The sequence below is a fragment of the Microplitis mediator genome, chromosome 6, assembly GCF_029852145.1.
Source record: "Microplitis mediator isolate UGA2020A chromosome 6, iyMicMedi2.1, whole genome shotgun sequence".
Lineage (NCBI taxonomy): Eukaryota > Metazoa > Arthropoda > Insecta > Hymenoptera > Braconidae > Microplitis > Microplitis mediator.
In genome coordinates this window covers 21,803,021-21,827,957 of record NC_079974.1, presented here as the reverse complement: position 1 = coordinate 21,827,957, position 24,937 = coordinate 21,803,021, and the positions used below count along the sequence as shown (strand labels likewise).

The 24,937-nt window shown below is 29.1% G+C and overlaps 1 protein-coding gene and 1 non-coding gene across 2 annotated transcripts in view; both read right to left on the bottom strand.

Moving 5' to 3' along the window:
* Window positions 1-208: 208 nt before the first annotated feature.
* The window catches only part of LOC130669591 (adenylate cyclase type 2), a 29,792-nt gene continuing 5,063 nt past the window's right edge, over window positions 209-24,937 (bottom strand). Inside the window, exons 2-17 of the mRNA XM_057472574.1 lie at window positions 23,585-23,751; window positions 18,506-18,847; window positions 18,149-18,343; window positions 14,273-14,379; window positions 12,483-12,594; window positions 6,726-6,853; window positions 5,937-6,095; window positions 5,382-5,514; window positions 5,039-5,209; window positions 3,848-3,906; window positions 3,624-3,791; window positions 3,307-3,544; window positions 1,735-1,895; window positions 1,159-1,651; window positions 968-1,085; window positions 209-695 (exon numbers count right to left, since the gene is read on the bottom strand). Coding sequence (XP_057328557.1) covers window positions 430-695; window positions 968-1,085; window positions 1,159-1,651; window positions 1,735-1,895; window positions 3,307-3,544; window positions 3,624-3,791; window positions 3,848-3,906; window positions 5,039-5,209; window positions 5,382-5,514; window positions 5,937-6,095; window positions 6,726-6,853; window positions 12,483-12,594; window positions 14,273-14,379; window positions 18,149-18,343; window positions 18,506-18,847; window positions 23,585-23,751 — 3,017 coding nt within the window. The 3' untranslated portion in view covers window positions 209-429. The remainder of the gene's footprint in view (window positions 696-967; window positions 1,086-1,158; window positions 1,652-1,734; window positions 1,896-3,306; window positions 3,545-3,623; window positions 3,792-3,847; window positions 3,907-5,038; window positions 5,210-5,381; window positions 5,515-5,936; window positions 6,096-6,725; window positions 6,854-12,482; window positions 12,595-14,272; window positions 14,380-18,148; window positions 18,344-18,505; window positions 18,848-23,584; window positions 23,752-24,937) is intronic.
* Window positions 4,106-4,177, bottom strand: Trnae-cuc (transfer RNA glutamic acid (anticodon CUC)). Its single transcript has one exon. It is a non-coding gene; the product is annotated as a tRNA-Glu (tRNA).

Below are 24,937 nucleotides of genomic sequence, written 5' to 3'. Positions count from 1 at the left end.
GATAAATTCTATACCAACTATCACTTAAATTATAGTTAAAATATCAATTAAAAAATTTAATTACACCACAATAATTACAGTCCATTTACTACTAATACATAAATTTAAATCTACTCATTATTTAAATACTTAGAAATAATAATTAAATTCTAATTTACCGAATAATTAAATTTAAATATTTCACAAAGTAAATACAGACATGAGATCATTATTTTATTAATTATATTACACTTATTTTTTTTTTAAATTATTAAAAATCATTTTTCTCACAGCATCAAATTATTTATTTAATCTTATTACTAGTAATAATAATTATTATTATTATTTGAATCTTGAATTTTAAAATAGATTATTTTGATTTATTTTTAAAATATATATTTATATATTTTACTAAACGTATGTACAAAAGATATATTTTATTTAAATAAATTAGTAGTCATCTTCACGACCGTCAAATGGAGTTTTTACAAAATATGTCGTCAGTGTTCCCTTGCCTTTGACGTAAGTTGGACCTCGGCAAATTAATTCGTAATTCGCGTTCCTGAGTACTCTGGCTGAGTCTTCGGTTACTTGGAGCCGTCCTATTTCACCGCAACTGTCCATTCGCGATGCAACGTTTACTGTGTTGCCCCAAATGTCATATTGAGGTTTTTGTGCGCCTACGACACCCGCTATTACTGGTCCATGATTCAAACCTGGTTTAAAAAAAAATTAATGACGATTCTGATCAATTAAATAAATGAAAAATTTTTTAAAATTAGATCCGAAGTTAATGTAAAATAAATAAATTTTCAGTAAAAAAAAAAAAACAAAACTAATAAGTGGAGTAACTTAGGCCACTTTAAATTTTTTTGATGACCGGGTGGTATTTGAAATATTTTTGGTAACTAATTCAAGTAAAAAATTCAATGACTTTTTTTTGGCGGTTTATTTAAAAATTTTAAAATAAAAAATGAAATTTTCTTACCTACACGAAGTTTAAATCTTTGAAATGATTCGCGGTTAATATGATCCAGTACTGTCATCAACGCGATAGCAAACTCTACTAGTATAATAACATTGTGCTCTTCTTGTTTTGTAAAATCCTAGAAAAAAAACATCAATAGATTAGTGCGTTTAATTTTAAATGAAGAACTCATTTTTTTTTTTTAAACCAACTTTATTTTCAGTATCTTCCTTCCCAGGATTCAACCCAGCAGCCAACATGTACGTGCTGCCAATCGTCTTTATTTTCTCAATGCAAGAAAACTTGGGCTTCAGTAGCAACTTGTCGAAATCGCAAATTATTTCATTTAGCAGCCTCAGGCATTCGAGTCCTTGCTTATTGATGTCAGTTTCATCGTAAAACTCTTTGTAGTTAGGAATCGAGGCGAACATTACCGCGATGCTGTTGTACCTCTCGTGATACAGTTCCTGGTTGTCGCTGAGTGACAAAAAGTGATGGGCGACGTGGGCCGGCAGGATATTTTCCAGCAGAATTTTATTTATGCCTCTCATAGTTTCGACTTCGTCTTGCTCGGCTTTCAGTTTGTACTTCCACTGGAAGTCCGTTCGTGTCGTGAGTTCCAGCTGACGGTCAAGGACATGGAGTATCGATGCTATCAAAAACAGCAAGTAGCCTATTTGTATCAGATAAGGAACTCCAGTGAATCTGAAAATTCAAGAGTTTGTAAAAAAAAAAATTCACTAGACTTCTTAAAACTTTTTTTCTGTTACTTTTTTTAATTTACTTACTCTCGGCCATTCTGATAATACAATTTTATAATTTCAACTTGAGAAAATACAACCAGGACAGTAATTATTGATACAAGCATCACAAAAAATTTAAGAAGAAAGCCAACTCTTAAATGCGCCCAGCCAACTATTAATGCTATTGCTACTGAATGCACATATGCCTGCAAATTTATTTATTTACAATAAAAAAGTATTCAAATATACGTAGGGGAGAGCTGTACAAAATCCAGTCTCGTAATCAAAGTCGACCCTCATTTAATTTTACTAAGGGGATTCCCCCGTGTGAGGGTCTGTTTTATAATCGTTTTTTGGGAATTTTTTTTTGACGATCAATGAAAAGAACTTTGAGTTTTAAATGCATCGAGTGAACTAGAATCAGTTGCAAATATTAAAAATTGGATTTTTAGCAGACTTCTGAAAAAGAAATTTCAAATTTCATGATTTTTTTTTTACTTTTCCGTTACGAAAAAAATAGAAATTCTCCAAATTTTCGTAAGATTCTAGTTCACTCCACTCATATACGCTTACAGAAAACTCGGTTCTATCTTTTCATGGGTCATCTCAAAAAATTCCTAAAAAACGCTTAAAAAACAGACCCTTACACGGGGGAATCCCCTTAAAATATATGAGATAAGAACACAAATTTCTATTTAAAAAATCAATAAAGTGAATTTTTAGTTCCGCATTTTTCAGCCGCCCCCTAAATACTCCCAATTAAATAATTATTTAACCCTTCCTTACCCACGCTATGAGCGTGGCACCGCCTTTTTTAAATTTTATTTTTTTTCTCGTAACTACTTAAATTCGTAGTTTTGAAAAAAATTTAATTCTTTCTTTGATCTATTAAAAAATTTTTAATGCTATTTACATGCATAAAAACCCTTGGAAAATATTTTTACATTCTAAAATTCGAGACCGAGTTTGAGAAAACGGCGCTCTGCCGCCCATCGTGAGTAAGTCTCCCGATCTTTTTCAAACTGCACTGTTGCCAACTTTCTTTGCCGCCAGTATTTTAGCCTGTTTTACCATACGTTCAACACAACTGGTAAAGAGAAGTGATTTTTCAGGTTAGTTTTTATTTTAATTATATTATTTACAAATTAATTGTTATTAAATAATTGTTATTGTTGATAATAATAATAAGAAAATATAATTATATAAAATAGAAATATAATGATATAAACTTTAGTACAAATAAGTTCTGAAAAAATTATTATTCATAGAATAATACAATATTTATATATATATATGTATATAAATATAAATAATAAATATAATTGAAAATGTTAATTTTTCGATTTTTGATAATAAATAATCTGGTTCCATGAAAAAACTGCGAATTTATATTACAATTTTTCTTTGATAATTATTTAATACTGTATAATAGTCGTGGTTGAACATTTGGCAACAGCGCGTTCAATTTAACACGGCGGCGCGACGCTAACCACGTGGGTAAATTTGGCTGGCAAAAGAACGTGGGTAACGAAGGGTTAAAGAAATGAGTGATTAATTCTAAGAGTGAACGGTTAAAAAATAAAATATATAAGTAAATGAATAAATAAATATACTTACGGGTGCAATAGTATAAGCTTTGTCATTATTTTCATAATCAATAAGAGAAATAAGAGCTGAGGCAATCGCAAGTACTGCGGTGATGAGATAAACCGTGATTCTAATCCCCCGGCTTAAAATTGCCGAGTGATCGTGATCATTTGAGCTGTCGTTGGTTTTATCAACGTACCATGAAATCCCCGAGAACATCGTCAGTGAGATAAGTCCGGCCCCAAAGCATCCGTAAACTGTAATGCTTCTGCAATATTATTCATAGGATTTAGAAAACAAATTTATTCCCATAAAATTTAAACTTCTTCTTATTTTCTTTTAATTACCTGGGTGAGTAAATTAATTGAATGCAGAACATTGTCAGGTAAAAAACATTCGACGCGACAACATACCAGGGATATTGATCATCTTTCTGATCACGATACTGCGTCTCTTGAGATTTGTCCCGAAACCAGTACGTTGCTGATGACATTCCCTCGTTATTTCCCCACTGTCTATTATTTATAATTATTAATTATTTAATTATTTGTTATTATTATTGACTACTTACCTCATGCTACAGCAATTGGAGTCATTGGTCAGAAAATTTGATTCAATCATCGCAATGCTCTAAAACAAAAAATTTTTTTTGATCAGAAAAAAAATTTCCAATTACTACTGATTACTTCTAATCAATTATGGGGGGTAGATAATATTTTTTTTAGTATTTTTTACACATTGAAAATCGGAGTTTATCAAAAATGGTGTAAATAAGTTTACAAAAAATTATTAATAGTTAATTTGACATTTAAAAAAAAAAAAAATTGAATTCCGGTACCGGGAATCGAACCCGGATCGCCTGGGTGAGAGCCAGAAATCATAGCCACTAGACCATACCGGATCGGTGACAAATTTCGTTCATTCCTTTACTCAACTTCAAGCATTCTCATATATATTTATATACCCCAATAACCATTTGAGCTTCGTAACGGCAAAAGTAGGTATCAGAAACTATGTACTTAATATGTACATACCCTGTTTAGAAAATCTCATAGAATCTAATAGATTCTCATATATTTCTATAAAGATTTTATAAGAATGAATGAGTTCAGTGAGGTGCTATAGTTAAGTACAGGGTTTTATACATACAGGTATAAGAATCTATCGGATTTTTGAAGCCGGGTACTAAACAGAAAAAAAGATAATTAGAGTTACTAGTTCACTTGTTTCAATGGACACTTACACAGAAAAAAAGTATTGCTGTACACAAGAAATTTTTACTCGCCTCGAGAAAACTTTTACTTTTCCCAAGAAATGTTTTGGATTTCGAATTGAAAACAAAAATTTTCTTGGAGCGAGAATCCACTTTTTTCTGTATACAATAAATATTTTTAAACAAAAAAAGTTAAAAACAAAATAAAAGCTCTTAGTTTTTATCATTTTCATATATTTTATTTTTGACCCAAGTTTACTCTAGATTTTTTAAAAATTCTCTATTTTTTGAAATTTTTTATTTGCTAAGAGAAAAATTTGGATAAAGTTTTCATTTACTGCGCAAGTACAAGGATGGAATTTTCGTCCACTCGAGTGCGAGAGAAAAGACTTTCCTTGAAGATAAATTTTTTTTTCCAGTGAAGATATTGAGTGCATGCATACATATTTCGAAATTGAGCTCAAGCGGTTATGGGGTTTGATAAAAATAATTTAAATATGACTTTGAAATTTTTATTAGATTGATTTTATAATTAAAAAAAAAACTCACAGTTAAGCCGATATTTTTTGCGAGTGTAGATTCCGCAATGTTTGCAAAAGGTTTATCAGCACCCCAACACTCCACATATTTAGTCATTTTGCTGCCGGGCCGGGATCTAGTAGGACCAGATTTAACTCCTGATACTTTTCCATTTTCCAATTCATTTTCTCCGGTAACTTTCTGTGATAATAAACAAAATTATGAATAAATTCCGAGATCTCTCGGCTCTGCATTATTTTTTCATATTCTGTAATAGTTTAGAACTTGTTTTTTTAGCAAACATGCGATAAAATATTTTTTTATTAAACCAATATTTTTTATTGAACAATAAATAGAATAATAAAAAATTTACCTTCGGTGGGATTATTAAAAAAGTTTCAATTTTATGATCCGCTAAATAACTGTCACGTGATTCTCCATTGCTTGGTTCAACTTCAAATCGGCTTTCCAATTGATCTAGAGTTGCCTTTGTAACATGGACTCGTCTATTTTTTTTTTTAAATTAACCAAATTAATATCAATAATAATAATAATTTAATGTTTAATTAAATTGCTGTCTTTTTGCGCGGGAATTTTTTAAAAATTACAAATTCCAAACTCTTTAAACTTCAAAGCGCGTATTGATTTTAATAATTATTAATAAATATATGAATTTTTTTTTTTAATTCAAAAGAATGAGGATTAAAATTCTGTCTGTAATAAGCGAAATTTTTATTGATCGATTTAAAAAAAAAAATTTGAATTTATTTAAATATTAAATTAATAATTTTTGACGTAAAAATTTTTTTTTCAATAATCAAAAATCAATTAAATAAAATTGACAATTAATTTTTGATTCATTTCTCTGAATTAAATAAAAATTGGATTCAAAATATTTCGAAAATAAAATATTGCAATTATAAATTACCCTGGTAATCCACCACTTTCCATATGATTTGCAAGAGTGACATCGTCACTCCAAACGTCAAACTGCCATTTCCTTAATCCGAGGACACCGCACAGAACATTTCCGGTATGAATCCCTATCCTCATATCGACATTGAATCCTGTTGCTTCTCGTACAAATCTATCATAATTATTGTTGTTATGAGTCGCAAATTATTACAAAAATTAATTGCTCATCGATTAATTAATTAATTTATTTATTTACAAATAAATATCAAAACCAATCCAATAAAAAAAAATTCAGGTACCGCAGACAGAAAAAATGTCGGAAAAATCCATAAATATTTTAGTCACGCAAACAATAAGAATGTAAATTTTTTTTAAAAGCTTTCGAGATAAAGTATGAGAATTTATATTATTTTTAAGCCGACGTTAGATTGTCAAGGAAGCGCTCATCAAGAAGGCACTTATTTTATTTAAACTATGAGTTAAAATATAGGGAAGTGAGTTGACGTTACGCGGGAGTTGCATCCGAGGAAATAAAACTTAAACTTTTTTCAAAATTCATTTTCATTGTGCAAAGAGATTTTGTCTTTTTTAAATTCATTTTCCCTTGAAAGTTTTGAATTTATGCTGACATAAAAGCCCGGGTTTTTTTAAATTTGAATAATGCTACAAGTTAAGTATTTATTATTCTTTTCTTAGTAAATTTATTTTAAAGTGTGAAAGCTTTTTATTATTTATTCAATTTAATTAAATTTTTTTTTCAACCGAAGCTAATTATCGTGAATAATTTTATTTAGATGTATACCTAATCGCTTCGATCATTTGCAGACCCATGTTTACACAACTGATGGCGTGATTTGGCCTAGAAATAGGCAGACCGGAAACACAGTAGTAACAATCACCTAGAATCTTGATCCTCATACACTGATTTGCCTAATTAACAGTCAAATATTATTAAGGACATTAAAAAAAATTTTTTAATTCATTATTTTAAAATAAATGAAAACTTGAGAGATTGTTTACTGGGCTTTCGATCACAAAAACAGAAAAAATTTAAGCTCCTTAATTTTTTTTGTGGTCAGCAGATTTTTATTAAAAATAACGATGAAATATTAAGTTTGATCTCTTATTTTTAAAAAGGAAAAACATATATATAATAGGGTGACCCAAAAAAACCAACTATTTTTTTTTCGAGTCTCTTATGAAAATTTGGTGGCTTACAATGTTTTAAGAAACCTCTCCAAAAATCAGTTCGATAAAAAATTTTCAAGAGCTCGCTCACGAATTTTGAAAACATAAAAAATGATCGAAATTTGGATTTTTTATTTCTAAATTTTTTCTTTCTCGTGGCAGCAATAGTTTATATTTGTAAAATCATGACTATGCTGAATACTTCAGCCAAAATTTGAATATTTAAACGGCGCTCAAGAATTTTGAATATTAACTGATAATATGTAATTAATACTTTGAATTAGTTTTTGTATTTTTTTATAACTCAATTATTGTCATTTCACTTAAAAATAACTTTTGCATAACCGAAAATATACAGGACAGTCTTAAACAATAAAATTGGGTAAGTTTTGAATAAGCAAAAAAACCTAAAAATTGAATTAAAAAATAAAAAAGTATGTGGATAACTCATTTTTTCTATTTCTTGGGTTGTATTTTTATTCATTATGATACAAATTGATGATAAAAAAATTGAGAAACTTTATTATTAATTTTCAAGGCTCGCTTGAAAACGTCCAAGAGACAGTACTCGGAAACATTCAAAATTCTTGAGCGACGTTTAAATATTTTAATTTTGGGCTGAAATTTTCAGCGTAGTCATGATTTCATAAATATAAACTATAGCTGCCACGAGAAAGAAGAAATTTAGAAGAAAAAATCCGAATTTCGATCATTTTTGATATTTTCAAAATTCGTGAGCGACCTCTTGGAAATTTTTTATCGAGCTAATTTTTGGAGAGGCTTCTTAAAACATCTTAAACCAACAAATTTTCATAAGAGACTCAAAAAAAAAAATAGTCGGTTTTTTTTGGTCACCCTAATATATATATGTGTATTATTTAATGTAAGAACATACATGCACATGTTTTACTAACATATGCATTATTAATTATCACGTGAACGTATTTCGAATCAACTGAAGACATTAAATAATTAAAAGGCTTGTTTCGTGACCACTCTGCATCATCGTAATTAACTATTTCTATCATATATCTACATATATATATATTTAAGAACATATGAGCTCTTAAATCAATATTATTTCTGCAGATGAGTAATTGATTCCCTTTGCTATTACCTTAGTAACTTACTCATGTTTAAATTGCCCTGTCTCAATATCTATTCATATATATGTATATATATATATATATATATATATATATATAATCGGACGTGACGAGGCCTCTCAATTTGCTCCAAGTTCGTCTAAACTCGATAATCAGTGAATTTATGTGTTTATGCTCGGACCGAAACCAATAACTTTCCTTTTATTGAGAATTTGAAATTTTCATAGCAGGATGTTAAGAAATTTTAGTCCATTTTGCTGGATAGTAATTTTTAAAATATTTATTTTTTTGCGTAGCAATAAAAATTCGAGAGATCTAATGATAAACTATTTGCTAAAAATTTAATTAAATAGTTTTTCGACAAAATGATTGTAAAAATAAAGTTTAAGTGACTTTGGAAAGTATAAAAAAGTAATAAGATGAAGAAGAAGTGAAATATAAAAAAATATAAAATTAAACAAGTTAAATGAGATTTTTAAAAAAGTTACTTGTAACTTTTTATGTCCTTTAATTTTGTCGATCGGAATGAGTAATGTAGGTGTGATAAAGTATTTATTGGTTTTTAATTACGTAAATAAAATAAATGTGTAACGGCATCGAGTTTTTATCTGAGATAAATAAAAAAAATTTTATGGTTTCCGAAGAATGGGAGCTTTAGTTTGGATCTCTAGTTTCTCATCTCTTTTATTTCATTGCCGGTGTTACGGCAGAAGGGTCGCTGAGATTTGTCGGATAGTTTTTTTGTTTTTAGTAAATTCCGAGTTTATTTTCTACCCTCGATGATCTTACGCGTTATCTCTCGAAGGTTCTTTCTCATCCCTCGATTCACTTGTTACATCCAACCAATACAAATATCTTATCATTTTTATCTATTACTCTTCTTTATTTATTTTGACGCTTTTTTATTAAACAATAAATTATATTTATTATTTAATTACGACAATTATTTACTTTATTGAATCAACTGAGGGAATCGAAATATTTCAGGCCATTGTTGAAGTAAAAATTTCTCCTAAACCATCAAACTTATGATAAAAGTTACATATACATTTTTTGTAGAAAATTAAATTTACAATAAAATTGCTCTCATACATTTTTTTGTAACCTCAGTACTTAAGCCAGAATTTTAATTTAAATATTAATAAATTTTTTTCAAAATTTGTTTCGTTCAAAATTTTATAATGAATGCTTCAAATTTAAATTGTAGCTGAACTATCAATGATAGGACAAAAGTGTAAAGAAATAAAAGTATAGAAAATGAAATTTCTGATAAAATTGCTCTCATACATTTTTTCGTAACCTCAGTACTTAAGCCAGAATTTTAATTTGAAGATTAATAAATTTTTTTCAAAATTTGTTTCGTTCAAAATTTTATAATGAATGCTTCAAATTTAAATTGTAGCTGAAGTATCAATGATAGGACAAAAGTGTAGAGAAATGAAAGTATAGAAAATGAAATTTCTAATAAAATTGCTCTCATACATTTTTTATGTAACCTCATTAATTAAGCCAGAATTTGAATTTAAAGATTAATCAATTTTCTCCAAAATTTGTTTCGTTCAAAATTTTATAACGAATGCTTCAAATTTAAATTGCAGCTGAACTATCAATGATAGGACAAAAGTGTAGAGAAATGAAAGTATAGAAAATGAAATTTCTAATAAATTTGCTCTCATATATTTTTTGTGTAACCTCAGTACTTAAGCCAGAATTTTAATTTAAAGATTAAAAAATTTTTTCCAAAAGTTATTTTGTTCAAAATTATAAAACGAATGTTTCAAATCAAAATTACAGCCAAACTATTAATGATATGACAAAAATGTATATGAATGAATATGTAGCAAATTAAATTTCCTAAAAAAAATGTATCATTACTTTTTTTACTCAGTCCAATAGTTAACGAGTTATCTTAAGTCAAACGTTGACTGAAGTTACTGAGATGAATTAAAATATAAATAATAATTTATTAGCGGAAGTCTGACTAAAGACATTAAAGATAAATAAGCACTAGGGTCGAAGATCCCTTGAAAGTTAGTTCAGTAACGTATAAAACATATTTACTTTTTGTAAACGTCCTCAAGCTGCTGATTTATCAGCAAATATTTTTTTTCCGAATTTCCAGTATTTATTTTTTATTTAATGCCGCTCCCCTGAATAAAAAAAATCTCAGAACAAACATTGAATTAAATGTAATAGTAACTAATGACCCGGATGATAATCAAGTAACAGTTTGAATACAAAGTATAATTTAAAGTTAATTGTATGAAAATTTTTGAAGAAAAAAAAAGAAAAAAGAAGGAAATCCTTGAAATATTTATCAATGATAAGAAAGACGCGAGTTATGTTTGTGATCATCGCAATTTAGTGGGCATGGAATCCAATGAGTTTAACTCAGGTATTTTCCTTCAAATATCTAAATGTCTATAGACCAACCATAAACATTCACATCCACATCCACATCCGTATTCGTATTCGTATTGATTCTGTAGACGCGTTATTTTATTTATTAAATGGGAGTGACTGTTGCTTCAATCCACTTTAATTGACACAATTATTTTTTTTTACATCCATTTAATTATTTAAGTTTATTAATTAAAAAAATATTTATGCTTATTAAAGTAATTAAATATATGGTTATTCATGTTTCCATTTAACTAACGTCTTTCTAATGATATCAAACAGTTTTCTGTTTATTTTCAGTCCATGTACTGTAATTACACTGCTAATTTATTCAAATTAGTATTTTTGGAGCGTAAATATTATGGAGCCAGAATAATTATTAGAATTATAAATTTTTAGTAATTTGAAAAATTGATAAGTAGAATTAATTAAAGTAATCTCTATTTATTTAAGTCAATGTCTATATATATTTATATTTATACTATAATTTATATTATTTTTTTTTTTTTTTTTGAATTTATTACACGGAAAAAAAGAACTGTCGCTGGAACAGGAACAGATTCTGAGCATAAGTTCTTGTAGCTGCAATAGAACTGTCCTGTAGCTGCAATAGAACTAAGTAATGTAGCTGCTACAGGGCCTGTAGCTGCAATAGATCTAAGTCCTGTAGCTGCCATAGGGCCTGTAGCTGCAATAGAACTGCCCTGTAGCTGCTATAGGGCCTGTAGCTGCAATAGATCTAAGTCCTGTAGCTGCTACAGGGCTTGTAGCTGCAATAGAACTAAGTCCTGTAGCTGCTACAGGGCCTGTAGCTGCATTAGATCTGTCCTGTAGCTGCTACAGGCCTTGTAGCTGCAATAGAACTAAGTCCTGTAGCTGCAATAGAACTAAGTCCTGTAGCTGCTACAGGGCCTGTAGCTGCAATAGATCTTAGTCCTGTAGCTGCTACAGGGCTTGTAGCTACCATAGGGCTTGTAGCTGCTATAGGGCCTGTAGCTGCTACAAGACCATTGTATAGACAATTGGGACTCACTGGCTTACGCTGTACGATTTTTCCGGTGGCTGAAATATTAAGTAATATTTTTTTCTCCTGTAAAATGTATAATATATAACACATTACCCATAAAGAAAAAAAAATTTATGATGAATTTTATATCGATAAATAGTTACTCTGATGTGGCCACTCTCTTTCTCGTTCTTCTGACTTTATTTTCTCGAGTATCTTAAATTTACTAGGTGATTTATTTTTCTTACCCTCACGCAACATTATCCTTTTTCACTTTTAGATTTTTTGCTACATAAAATAATATTCAATGCCACGAAAGAAATCAATCAAATAATTTTTTCCAATCACCATCTAGTAAATAAAAATATATGATCGAATTCTGTACACTAAAATTCTCAGGTCACTTGAAAGAGGTTCAAAAACTCTATATATATAAAACACAATTAAATTTAAATACAAAACATAAAAACAATTTGTTTGAAACAAAATCAAATAGAATATAAAGTAAATGTATGACAGTATGAGAAAATTCAATAAAAAAAATCCATTACATAGATCGGAAAAATAAAATCTACAAGTCCTCGGGGTAAAATACATTTGGACGCGATATTTTCTTTATATTTCTATCGACCGTCTTGTCTTCTGTCTAAATGCCATTATCCATAACTAGAGTTCCATTTTATTTTTATTTTTTTTTTTTTTTCATGTAATTCTGCACTGAACGAAATCAACCGGACGTAAATACAGTTTCAAGTAATTAATTAAAAATACTTAGCTTATTAATATTCATATTTATTTATAATTGAATCTATAAGGAACTTTTATTAATTAAGAAATTATTATTATATTCATTTATTACCTGGGCAATTTGGTCGAATCTTCCATAGAGCTCATTAAGAGTTTTAACCAGATCTGATGCTGAAAGTTGTTCAGAAAGTGGAGTAAAGTTAACAATATCCGCGTATAATATACTGAAAAATAATAAAAAACGTTTTATATTTATAAGAACATTAAACTTTTCAAAGAATATAATTGTATAAGATCGTCTTCTGTAGTTCTTTTTCATTTTTACATTCAAAATTTAATATCTATCACTAAAAATACATTTTTTCTTAACTTTTGACTACACAAAAAAGCCAAAAGAAATTTTTTTTTACTTATGGCAAAAATCTTTCGTTTGCTGAAAATTCTCGTGTTATAATTCTTAATTAACATTTTTAGAGCGCGCTCGCTTTTAAAACTCTAATTAAGGACTGTAATGTTTTTTTTTATGGATACTGAATAATTTTGAACAGAGAACGAAAAAATATGCTGCTGCGAAATGACAATCCGCATACATAAATATAAATAAATTCAAATTTTCTACACGGGGAAAAATGTAGGAATTTTTATTAGACTGTCGACTAAACTTCAAACCGGAAGTCGGGTCGTCAAAAAATTATTATGCTGCACTATAATTATTATGAGCCTCTAAGAATTATTTTTTTTCTACTGTATACTGAAAAAAATAATCGGTAGCAGCTACCGATTGGCGATCGGTAGCTGCTACCGATTATTTTTCGGTAGACGCTACCGATTATTTCGGTAATAGCTACTGAAATAATCGATAACAGCTACTGAAAATTAATCAGTAACAGCTACTGATAATTTCGGTAACGGCTACCGATTGTTCGGTAACAGCTACCGATTATTTCGGTAATAGCTACAGAAATAATCGATAACGGCTACCGAAAATCAATCAGTAACAGCTACTGATTGTTTCGGTAACAGCTACCGATTATTTCGGTAGCAGCTACCGGAATAATTAGTAGCGTCTACCGAAAAATAATCAGTAACAGCTACTGATTGTTTCGGTAACGGCTACCGATTATTCGGTAACAGCTACCGATTATTTCGGTAGCAGCTACCGGAATAATTAGTAGCGTCTACCGAAAAATAATCAGTAACAGCTACTGATTGTTTCGGTAACGGCTACCGATTATTCGGTAACAGCTACCGATTATTTCGGTAGCAGCTACCGGAATAATTAGTAGCGTCTACCGAAAAATAATCAGTAACAGCTACTGATTGTTTCGGTAACGGCTACCGATTATTCGGTAACAGCTACCGATTATTTCGGTAGCAGCTACCGGAATAATTAGTAGCGTCTATCGAAAAATAATCAGTAACAGCTACTGATTGTTTCGGTAACGGCTACCGATTATTCGGTAACAGTTACCGATTATTTCGGTAGCAGCTACCGGAATAATTAGTAGCGTCTACCGAAAAATAATAGGTAGCGGCTACCGATCGCCAATCGGTTATTTTTTTCAGTGTAATTTGTACTTTAACCGAATAAAATTCATCAAAATTTATCACTAAATTTCGTGTGAAACATTTTTTTAGTGCAGCATAATTTTTTATCAACAACTTCCTGTTTCGTTTGGTTGGCAGCATAATAAATAATCGTAAATTTCTTAGCGTAATTGTGATTCGTGATTTAAAATAACAAGTGAATTGTTTAGAAAGCTCATCCAAGTTGACAGTTGGACAACATTGTTTGATATTGTTTATATGTACGAGGATTACGCGCGACACGTGTGGAGTAATATAGTGTTAGATAAACGAATATATATGTATATATAAACGTATAAATACATTAAAGTTTACCTGACATTGTTAAAACGTTGTACATGCATCTCGTGAAAACGTGTTTGCTTGTGCTTACTCACTTCCTGACATGCATCAGCCATCTTCAGCATTATACTCCGCTTCACCTGCATCAGAATACTGCGTAATATACAAGTGTGCGTATTGTCATGTTAATATTCAATAACAAAGACCGTGTAAATTCAAGACAAATAGTAGATATAATAGAGTGCTGTGGGACTCCAAGCTCCGAGTGATGATAGTCAAATATATACATACATATATATATATATAGATATATATATATATATATTTCTGTTTGATGAATTTAATACGGCCTTAGTTTAGTTTTGGTTCATGCGAAGGATTGAATTTACAATGGAAATTGTAATAACAAATTTTTATATATATATATATATATATATATATATATATATATATATATATATTTATATATATATGCTTTGAAGAACATAAAAGATATTTAATTACAATATTTAATTCGCAATTCTATAGACTAAATCTCATTTCATTTATACGTCTCTTTGTCTTTCGTTCATTGATAAAAAAATATCTAGATGGGATTAAATATAAATCCGATCAATTTTTTTTATATACTTTTTTATATTTTTTAAAAACAAGAATTTAAAATATTTTTGTTGACATTTAATTACAAAATAAAATAAATATTAAATTTACTTTGTTCTCCTATCGGGTTTTCAAAAGTTTGTCATTTAAATTTAATCCCAACCTTTTATGATCATTTGTGATTTTAATGAACAAAAATTACTAAAAGACGTCACAGTATTTTTTTTGATAACGTAATGACGTAATGAGCTTATGAGTACGGTAAAAAAAACTGCTAATGGTTTTTATCGGAAGTAATTTTTTCATTACAAAGTCGAAGTTTGAATTTTACCGCGCGGGCGATAATTATTTTAGTACAAGAAAATAAATTGCACTTGCAAGTAAATTTTAATTTATTGTCTCATATTTTAGTTGAAAAAAATTGTCTATAAAATAAATAAGTAATTAATTAATTTAATTAATAATTAATTTCACATCATCCTGAAATTGACAGACAATTTTCAGATTTTTTTTTTCAGCAAATCAAATGCCAAAAAAAAAAAAAACTAAAAAAATGCACATTTAGAAAATTTTAAAAACTACAGGTGCAATTTTTCCAAATATTTTTTTTTTATAATTTATCATTTTTAAAAATAATCCAAAAATTATTAGACGTCGGCTAACTTCAGTATCAAATTATGATCCTGAAGTTAGCAGACAGTTGAAAATTTTCGAATTTCTGTTTGAACGAATTAATTTTTTAAAAAAATAAAAATAAAAATATGCACATGTAGAAAATTTAAAAAACTATGGGTGCAATTTTTTCAAATATTTTTTTAAAAATAATTTATTGTTTAAAAAAAAATCCAAAAATTATTGGACGTCGGCTAACTTCAGTATCCTATCAAATTTCATGATCCTGAAGTTAGCAGACATTTAAAAATTTTTGAATTTTCATATTTCAACAAATCAATTGTAAAAAAATAAAATAAAAATATGCACATGTAGAAAATTTAGAAAACTGCAGGAGCAATTTTTTCAAATATTTTTTTTTTATGTTCTATCGTCTAAAAAAAAAATCCAAAAATTATTAGACGTCTGCTAACTTCAGTATCATCTTTAGTAATGACTCTGAAGTTCGCCGCCGTCTGAAAATTTTTGAATTTTTTAAAAATGACAGATTATAAAAAATAAAAGTATTTAAAAAATTGCACCTGTAGTTTTTTTAATTTTTTACATGTGCATATTTTTAGATTTTTTTTTTTTTTCAATCAATTTGTGGAATAAAAATTCAAAAATTGATAACTGTCCGCTAACTTCAGTATCATTCTTTAGTATCAGAATTTCCCCGCTAAATTTCCAATTGTCAAAATTAATACGTAAATTATTTATTTTAATTCCCAAATTATTTTTAATTCATCAGTACCGTCATTATTAGATCTACTGATCAGGATTAAGTCCCTAGTTCGTGAACTTGTTCCTTGAATAATTTAACGGCGCTACAAGTCATTACAAGTTACTCTGGCCACTACCAAGATGTTCTTCCGAAATTACTGTCCAGAGATTAATGTCTCCCTTTATCCCAAATCTTTTTTCGTGATTGGGTCATTAGAGGTTGTTTAACATGACATCAATGGAAGGGGACCTCCAATAGAATAGAGAAGGATAAAAAAAAAGGTTTAAGCTTTCGGGACAGCAGTTTTGTAGCCATCGTACTAATGACGGGTTTTTGTGTCTTATAAATTTTTTTTTTCAATAAATAGTCGGTAAAAGGAACTCAGACTTGATATTTATTAATTAATAATTCAAATAAAAAGACTTAATAAATAGCGGATTTAAATCTGGCGCGCAAAGCCTCGAATTAATTGCGAAAAAAAATAATAATAATAAAAAAAGAAATCTCGGAAATAACGATTGTACGTGAGTTGATTTTTCAATGGATTTAGTACAAGAAAAAAATAAATGCAAAGATTTAACGTGTCACAAAAGTTAACATTTTAATTTATAGATGAAAAGAAAGTAAAAAAAAAAATTAAATCTTTGGATACTCGATAGCTTAGCGGATTTTCTAAGTACCTGACAATCACGCTCTCTATTTAATATCAATCATTCGCGTCACTTAGTTGTCATTTGCCGTTTTTTTTCTTTACAGATTTTTTTATTATACCCGCGTTCTTATTCTCGCACTAACGAGACCCGCGCAATTGAATTATGTGTGAAAGGTAAAGTGAGAGTTCATAAGAAGCTAAAGAAGGAGAATAATAAAGTTCTTTGAATTTGCTTTGAAGACGCGTATAAAAATGAAAAGTTCTAGTTGTATAACGAGACGTGACTTTTTTAATTCACAGATCGATTATTTGAATAATGAAATTTAAATTCAAATATTCACTGAATAATAAAATTTTTTTTTATTGAGCACTTCACGGAAAGAAAATTATGGCAGCGGTTTCCATAATTTTGTGAAATTTTTTCCTATACCATCATAGGAATTACGGCCATAAATTATGGGAGCGGTTCCTATAATTATAGGAATGTTTCCCATAATTATAGGAATAGTTCCTATAATTATGGGAATGATACCCATAACACTATAGGAATGATTCCTATAATTATAGGAATGGTTCCTATTATTTATAGGAATACTTTCTATAATATTATGGGAATCATTCCTATAATTTATGGGAATGGTTCCTATAATAGTATGGGAACTATTCCCATAATATTATGGGAATGATTCCCATAATGCAATTGGAATGATTCCTATACCATTATGGGAATCATTCCCATAATATTATGGGAATAGTTCCCATACTATTATAGGAACCATTCCTATAATGTTATGGGAAGGGTTCCCATATTATCATGAAAAAATTAATTTAAAGAAAAGTCTGGTAATCACTTCTACAATACACAGAAATATTATTAAACATAAAAACAAAAATTCAAACATTGAAAAAAAAAATCGTATTTGGCAAAAAAACATTAAAATTTTTAACAAGAATTTTTTGTCAGCACAAAACATTCAAGAAAATTCAAATTTTGGGAAATTTCTACACTATTGTGCAAAAAAAAAAATTTATGATATTATAGGGATGGTTCCCATATCATTATGGGAACCATTCCCATAATGGTATGGGAACTATTCTCATACTATTATAGGAATGGTTCCCATAATATATGGGAACCATCCCTATAGTAGTATAGGTACTATTCCCATACCATTATGGGAACCATTCCCATAATGCATAGCAAAACTTCCCATAATTTTCTTTCCGTGTTGAGAGTTTTATCTTTTCTTTTTTAATTGTATAAATAGATAAAAATATTTACCTCAGCGGCAATGTAAGCAGGTATTACACTCAGTAATAATTGTTCCTGTTGTTCTCTCTCACATTCGAGTTTAATTCGTGACTCAATAACTGTTTTAGTCCCTGAAAATGTTTGCCTGTGAGCTTGGGCCGTTAAATTTCTGTAATAAATACCAGCGAGACAGGCGGAAAGTAGCAGCACTCCGTCCGCGGCAACCTAGATTTTAAAAAAGTATAGAGGAAAAATATTGTAATAGCAAGTGAATAAAAAAAAACGTCGATCTATTGTCGAGAGTTGCAGAGCACTGACAGCGGGCTGGACATTATTGGAAAAAAATAAGCGGGAGTAAAAGTAGTAAATGAAGTTTAGTATATTTACCTGGTAGTAAGCGTCAGAGTCGACTGGATCGCTGATGGCGCACATTATTATACCCCGTGTAATGTGGGAGCCGGTGAGGACAAAAGCGATGATACTTGGCTGCTGATTGTTGTTGATACCCGGCAAGATTGCAATTATCGCGAGGACAGTGATGAAGAGCGGCAATGGCCCGCCGAGAACTAAAACTGCCATTCCCAAGACCAAAGAGGCTGACAGCCCGATGATAAAACGCGCACGAGATGATGTCAGTATTATGGGAAATTGCAATACCACTAAGAAGCTTAATGACGACACTAACATTATCGTTATAATTGATATTTGTAGTACGACACCATTTGGACTCTGAAAATTTTTTTATTCTTTAGTTTGTCATGTATGGAATTTTTTTAAAAATTTTAATCCCTCAATTTAAATTTTTAACGTCTGCTCACAATTTTTTAATACAAAAATTTATATATATTCCGAAAATTCTGAGATTACATAAAAAAGGCAAAGGGAAATTTTTAGAAAATAAAATGGCCTACAAAAAAGGTCTCACTAAAAAAATTGATAATTTGAAAATCTGAAGTTTTTTTCAAGATACTGAAGTTAACAACGATCCTGAAGTTGGCAGACAAAAATTTTTGGATTTTTTTTTTAATAATTAAATTTGAAGAAAAAAAAAAAACTAAAAATATGCATATGTAGAAAATTTAAAAGACTACAGGTGCAATTTTTTCAAATTTCATTTTTTTTATAATTTACTGTCTAAAATAAAATCAAACAATTATTAGACGTCAGCTAACTTCAGTATCATAGTTATGATCCTGAAGTTAGCAGACAATTAGTAATTTTTGGATTTTTTTTTCAAGCCAATTACAAAAAAAAAAAAAAAAAACTAAAAATACGCACATGTAGAAAATTTAAAAAACTACAGGTGCAATTTTTTCAAATATTTTTTTTTGCAGTTTATCGTTTAAAAAAAAATTCAAAATTTATTAGACTCCTGCTAACTTCAGTATCATATCATAGTTAACAGGCGATAGAAAACTTTATATATTTTTTTCAACAAATCAACTACTTAAAAAAAAAAATTAAAAAATGCACATGTTGAAAATTAAAAAAGCTACATGTGCAATTTTTTAAAATATTTTTTTTTTGTAATTTATCATTGAAAAAAAAATTCAAAAATTATAAAACTCCAGTATCATTATTTTTTTTTATTTCTGGAAAATTTTTAAAAATTAGGCGACTTTTTAAAATTACAATTGAGGGCTATAACACCAGACCTTATATATATATTTTTTTCATAACTATCTTTAAATCCACGCATATGTGAATCAATAAAAAAAAATTCATATACTTGTAATTTTTTTTATTTACGTCATATAGCTTTTAAACTAAAAACCTGTTAATCTCTGCTTTGCATTTTTTAAAAATCATAATTTTTTTATTCATATTCTACTAATAAAAAAAAAATTATTAGAACTCAATAAACACAAATTTTTCTATAATAAAAATATGAAATATTTTTACGATACTGAAGTTAGCAGACAACTCAAAATTTTTGGATTTTTTTTTCAACAATTAAATTTGAAGAAATAAAAAAACTAAAAACATGCACATGTAGAAAATTTAAAAGACTACAAGTGCATTTTTTTTTTTTACAATTTATCGTTTTTTTAAAAATCCAAAAATTATTAGACGTTGGCTGATTTCAGTATCATAATATTTTTCTCACCGAAAACTCACAGGATTTGGCATTGAAATTTTTCAATAGATAATTTATTTAAAAAACAGGACAATAATATTACCAAATGTTTGTTTGACATTAATATGCAACAAAGAACACTTAGCGAACTTAAACCCGATCCAATATTAGACTACAATATCGGTCTCCGAAATCATAAAGTTGTAGAGCATCGAGTTAACATTAAATTACGTATAGTAGAAGCTTTGGCTGTTTGATTTTGAGTAACGCAATATGTGTAACTATGTTTCTGGTTTGAGAGTTTATCCCACAGCTTTTATAATATTAATGCAAGATAATTTAATAATACGCAGCATCCAACATATGATAGATCATTTACTTATGCCCGAAATAATTCCTCCGTCTGAATTTGAGTATTCAGAATAATAATTATATTACAGATATATAACAATGCAAAACCACATTTTATTTTTACCGCCAAGAGCCTGCAGGTAATTAATCGTTTGTAGTTTACAAGTTCGTTTGATGTGCGGCTACAAGATTATTCTGATATTAACGAAATAAAATATCGATGTCTAGTTAGCCTACTAGCCCTAGCCTTGGAAGACACGACCGTCGCCTCGTTATATTTATGCTCAAGCAGAACCTGAATATATCTCTTTATCCTCAATGAATGTCGAATAAAAAGCTACAGTTCATTGTTACATATCATAAATAATAGGTACTCTCTTTTCTCTCTTTCTCTTTCCCTTTCTCTCTTTCTCCTTTGGTATAAAAGGGAAATAATCAGAACTGCAGACTTTAGTCTCGATATCATTTGAAACTGTGTCATGTATTAAATTATTTAATATTTTAATTAAAATGATACTGAAGTTAGCAGACGTCTAATAATTTTTGGATTTTTTTTTCGACGATAAACCGAAAAAAAAAAATTTTTTGAAAAAATTGCACCTGTAGTTTTTTAAATTTTCTACACGTGCATATTTTTATTTTATTTTTTCACAATTGATTTGTTGAAATACGAAAATTCAAAAATTTTTAAATGTCTGCTAACTTCAGGATCATTAATTAAATTCAAAATTTTTTATTTTATTTTATGATCCTGAAGTTAGCAGAAGATTAGTAATTTTCGGATTTTTTGTTTCAAAAAATCAATTACAAAAAAAAAACTAAAAATATCCACGTAGAAAATTTGAAAAACTACAGGTGCAATTTTTTCAAATATTTTTTTTTTTATAGTTTATCATCTAAAAAAAAATCCAAAAATTATTAGACGTCTGGTAACTTCAGTATCGTTTTATTTTTACGGGAATTTTTATTTTACCAAAAAAATTCGTTTACTTTTTAATCCTCGGAAATTTTACTTTTTTAATTTTGGTCTACAAAAATTTCCATTGATCTGAATCGTGAAAAAATGAGATCTCAAATTCACATAAATTTCATTTTTTAAAAATAAGATTCCAAAATTTCCTTAAAATAAGAAGTTTTAATTTTTTATTTAATAATTTGCTTTTTTTTGGCCTCAGTCAAAATAAATCTCAATAATGACCGAAATTAGACCGAAAAAAATCTACACTATTTCTTCCCAAGTTCTAGCATTAAATTCCCGTATCTTTATTTTCCGGCTGCATGTAGCAGCACCCACGCATTAAAATGTATTATTTAACTAGTACATTATAGGTAATATTTTGAAAAGGGATTACGAGATTTAGTTTAAATCGCTGGCGGCACCTGTCTTCTATATAACCCACTTGCTCTAGTGTTTCCAGTGTCGTGTTCATAGTTTCGCTTTATTTGTCGAGTACTACTAGCGTTATATTTGCGTACCGTTGTATATTAATCAGAGCATTATATACAGAAGGTTACTCAAGCTTAATTGTGTGAACCGACGCCGGCAAAAAGCTCTACTTCATCTCCTCTGCGCATTTCGTCCCGAGTTCATTTCCAAAAATAATAATTTCATTTTATCAAATATTTCTCTGTAAAATAGAAGACCCAGTACCCGATCAGGGAACTAGTACTCGATCACTTCAAGTATTTGTAGATATATTTAGTAAAATTTGGGTCTCTGTCACAAAAATCCGTGGGATTGCATGGAAACTCATAGGAATCCACATAGAAAAGTAGGAGAGACCGCGTCTCTCCCATGGATTTAGGCAAGAATCCATAAGAATTAATATAGGAATATATGGATTTATATATAAAAAATCCATGGGTAGGGGAGGGTGGGGCAGAGCGGTCCCCCTCAAATTTTGATAAAAAAAAAATTTTTTTTTTTTCGACTAATTACTATAAATCCGATATGTTTGCGCATTTTTACCTCTACGCATAACATTTGGGGCAAAATGAACAAGCCCAAAATTTTGAAAAAATGATTTTTTAATATTTTTATCGTCAAATTAAAAAAAAATCATTATAATTCCACATTTCTAGCCCTAGGGCATAACACCTGGGGCAAAATGGAGCAGCCGAAACTTCCGAAAAAATTATTTTTTCAATTTTTCGGCCGTTTCTCTATATAAGAGCCAAATTTGGTCACTAAAAATTTATAAAAAGAAAATTTTTTTTTTTAGTTGATAAATTTTTGAAATAAAGTAAAACTATAGAATTGTTTTTTTTTTTTTATTAAATAACAATTAGTAATTAAGGTAATCGAGAGTGAACGAATTATTACACCTTAAAAAATTTTTTTCGAGTAATATAAAACCAAAAATAGTTGTCAAGAGAAAGAAATACATTCTTAATGATGAAAACAATTTTAAAAAAAAAAAAAAAACGAAAAAAAAAAATTTTTTATCATTTTTTGGAGGGGGGCCGCTCTGCCCCACAAAAAAAATTTTGTTTTTTCAGAATTTTGGCAAAATTTCCATAAATTTGTTCGAAATAGGACAAAAGTAAAGTGATCTTATGGTTGAAAGCCACAAAAAGTAATAATTGGCTTAGGGGGGCCGCTCTGCCCCACCCTCCCCTATTTAAATCCCCATATGAGAAATCCACATATGAAACTGTGGATACCTGGGTTCCCATATAATTCCCATAGAATCTGGGTTTCTATAAGTAACTTCTATAGAATTCGAGGTATCGATTTCTATGTCTCGTCTATTGATACGCGACATGAATAAAAGAACAGATTAATATTCCTATAGAAAACCATATGGGAATTCATCCAAAAACGCCATGTTGATCTAGGCTGGATTCCCATATAAATTTTTTGATCGGAGTCTTAGTTCCCGATCGGGTACTGGGTCTCTTATCTTCCATTAAAAAAAAACGTATTCATATTTCCGTTGATTAAGTCTTGAAAAATTTTATTTTTCAAAGCCCTTATAAAATATAAGGTAATATGAAGTATGAAGTATATAAATTGAAGATCATATGAATGAACTTACGTGGGAGTGCAAAACACACAAGGCGATGAGTGCGATGAGTGAAGCCACAGCAGCTACGAAGAGTGTACTCGTGTATAGAGAAGCTGTTACTTTACCCTCGTATCTATCCGGTAATTCTTGTAACTCCTCGACACTCGTTTCTTCCCTTGAAGTGTCTGCAGCATCGCCTACGACGTAATGTTATCATTATTATGGGAAAAAAGCTTTTAAAAATTATTAAATATTATGCTTAAGCCGAAAATGCTCAGCTAAAACTATGGACTAGATGTTTTTGGAGAGAGAATATGTTTGAATTATTGAGCACTTGGGGAAGGTTATAGTCTTCAATTACTGCTACTGGCAAATGGTTAATTTAAATAGTATCTGGTGAACATTAGTGAAATAAATTAAAGTCATTTGCTAATAATTTATCAAAGTGCGGAACACATTAATGAAGAGCGCAATCACACTCATTCCGTCCGCATGGGCCATTATCTAACCGTTAAACTTCCGAGTTTCGGGTTAATTAACAAGATAAATAGTACTTGGGTACTAGTTGACTCTGTTAGAGCTGACGTTTCGTGGTGTAGTGAGAACCTTACACATTATTTGTTTATTGCTCGCATAACTTATGACTTTTTTGTATTATCAAACTTTTGGAACTGTCATTTATTTTTTAAATTTGAATTCAAATGAAAGTATTAACCGCCAATCGCTGAACTCTGGGCAAAACACTTGTTGATTGGAATTTGAGTAATAGTCAAATTAAAAAAAAAAATTTTTATAAGTATTTATTTTAATTGATTCATATTCCAGTAATTTGATCATTCAGTTTCTTTTTTTAATGGCGGTAACTTTTTAAATTTTGAATTTATCAAATTCTTCAATGACACCTTTTTTGTAGGCCATTTAATTCTCTACAAAATTGTCGTGAAAAGTTTTTTGTAAAATCAAAATTACAGCGGATAATGTTTTTATATTATATATATATTTCTATACTTTTGTATGACAGATGTTTTAAAATTATGTGACATTTTAAAACTTTTAAGGTGGGCAGTACTAAGCGACTTTACTTTTCTAATCACGTTTTGAATAATTATGTCACTTGAATGATGAAAATCTTCCGAAAAAATTTGTATTACATATTTTATCAGAAGTTATGACGGTCATGGGAAATACGGAAAACTGTCCCATGGTCTTCCGATTACTTTATGGTGATTTTAAGTGGAGCAAAATCAATTTTGAATCCCTACCTAATGGTGATTTAGATTTAAAATTTATTCTAATATTTAAAAATATCAATTACTAAGTCGTAAGATATATGAACGGTGGAGTAAACGGTCCACCAAGGTCATGGGAAATACGGGAAACTGT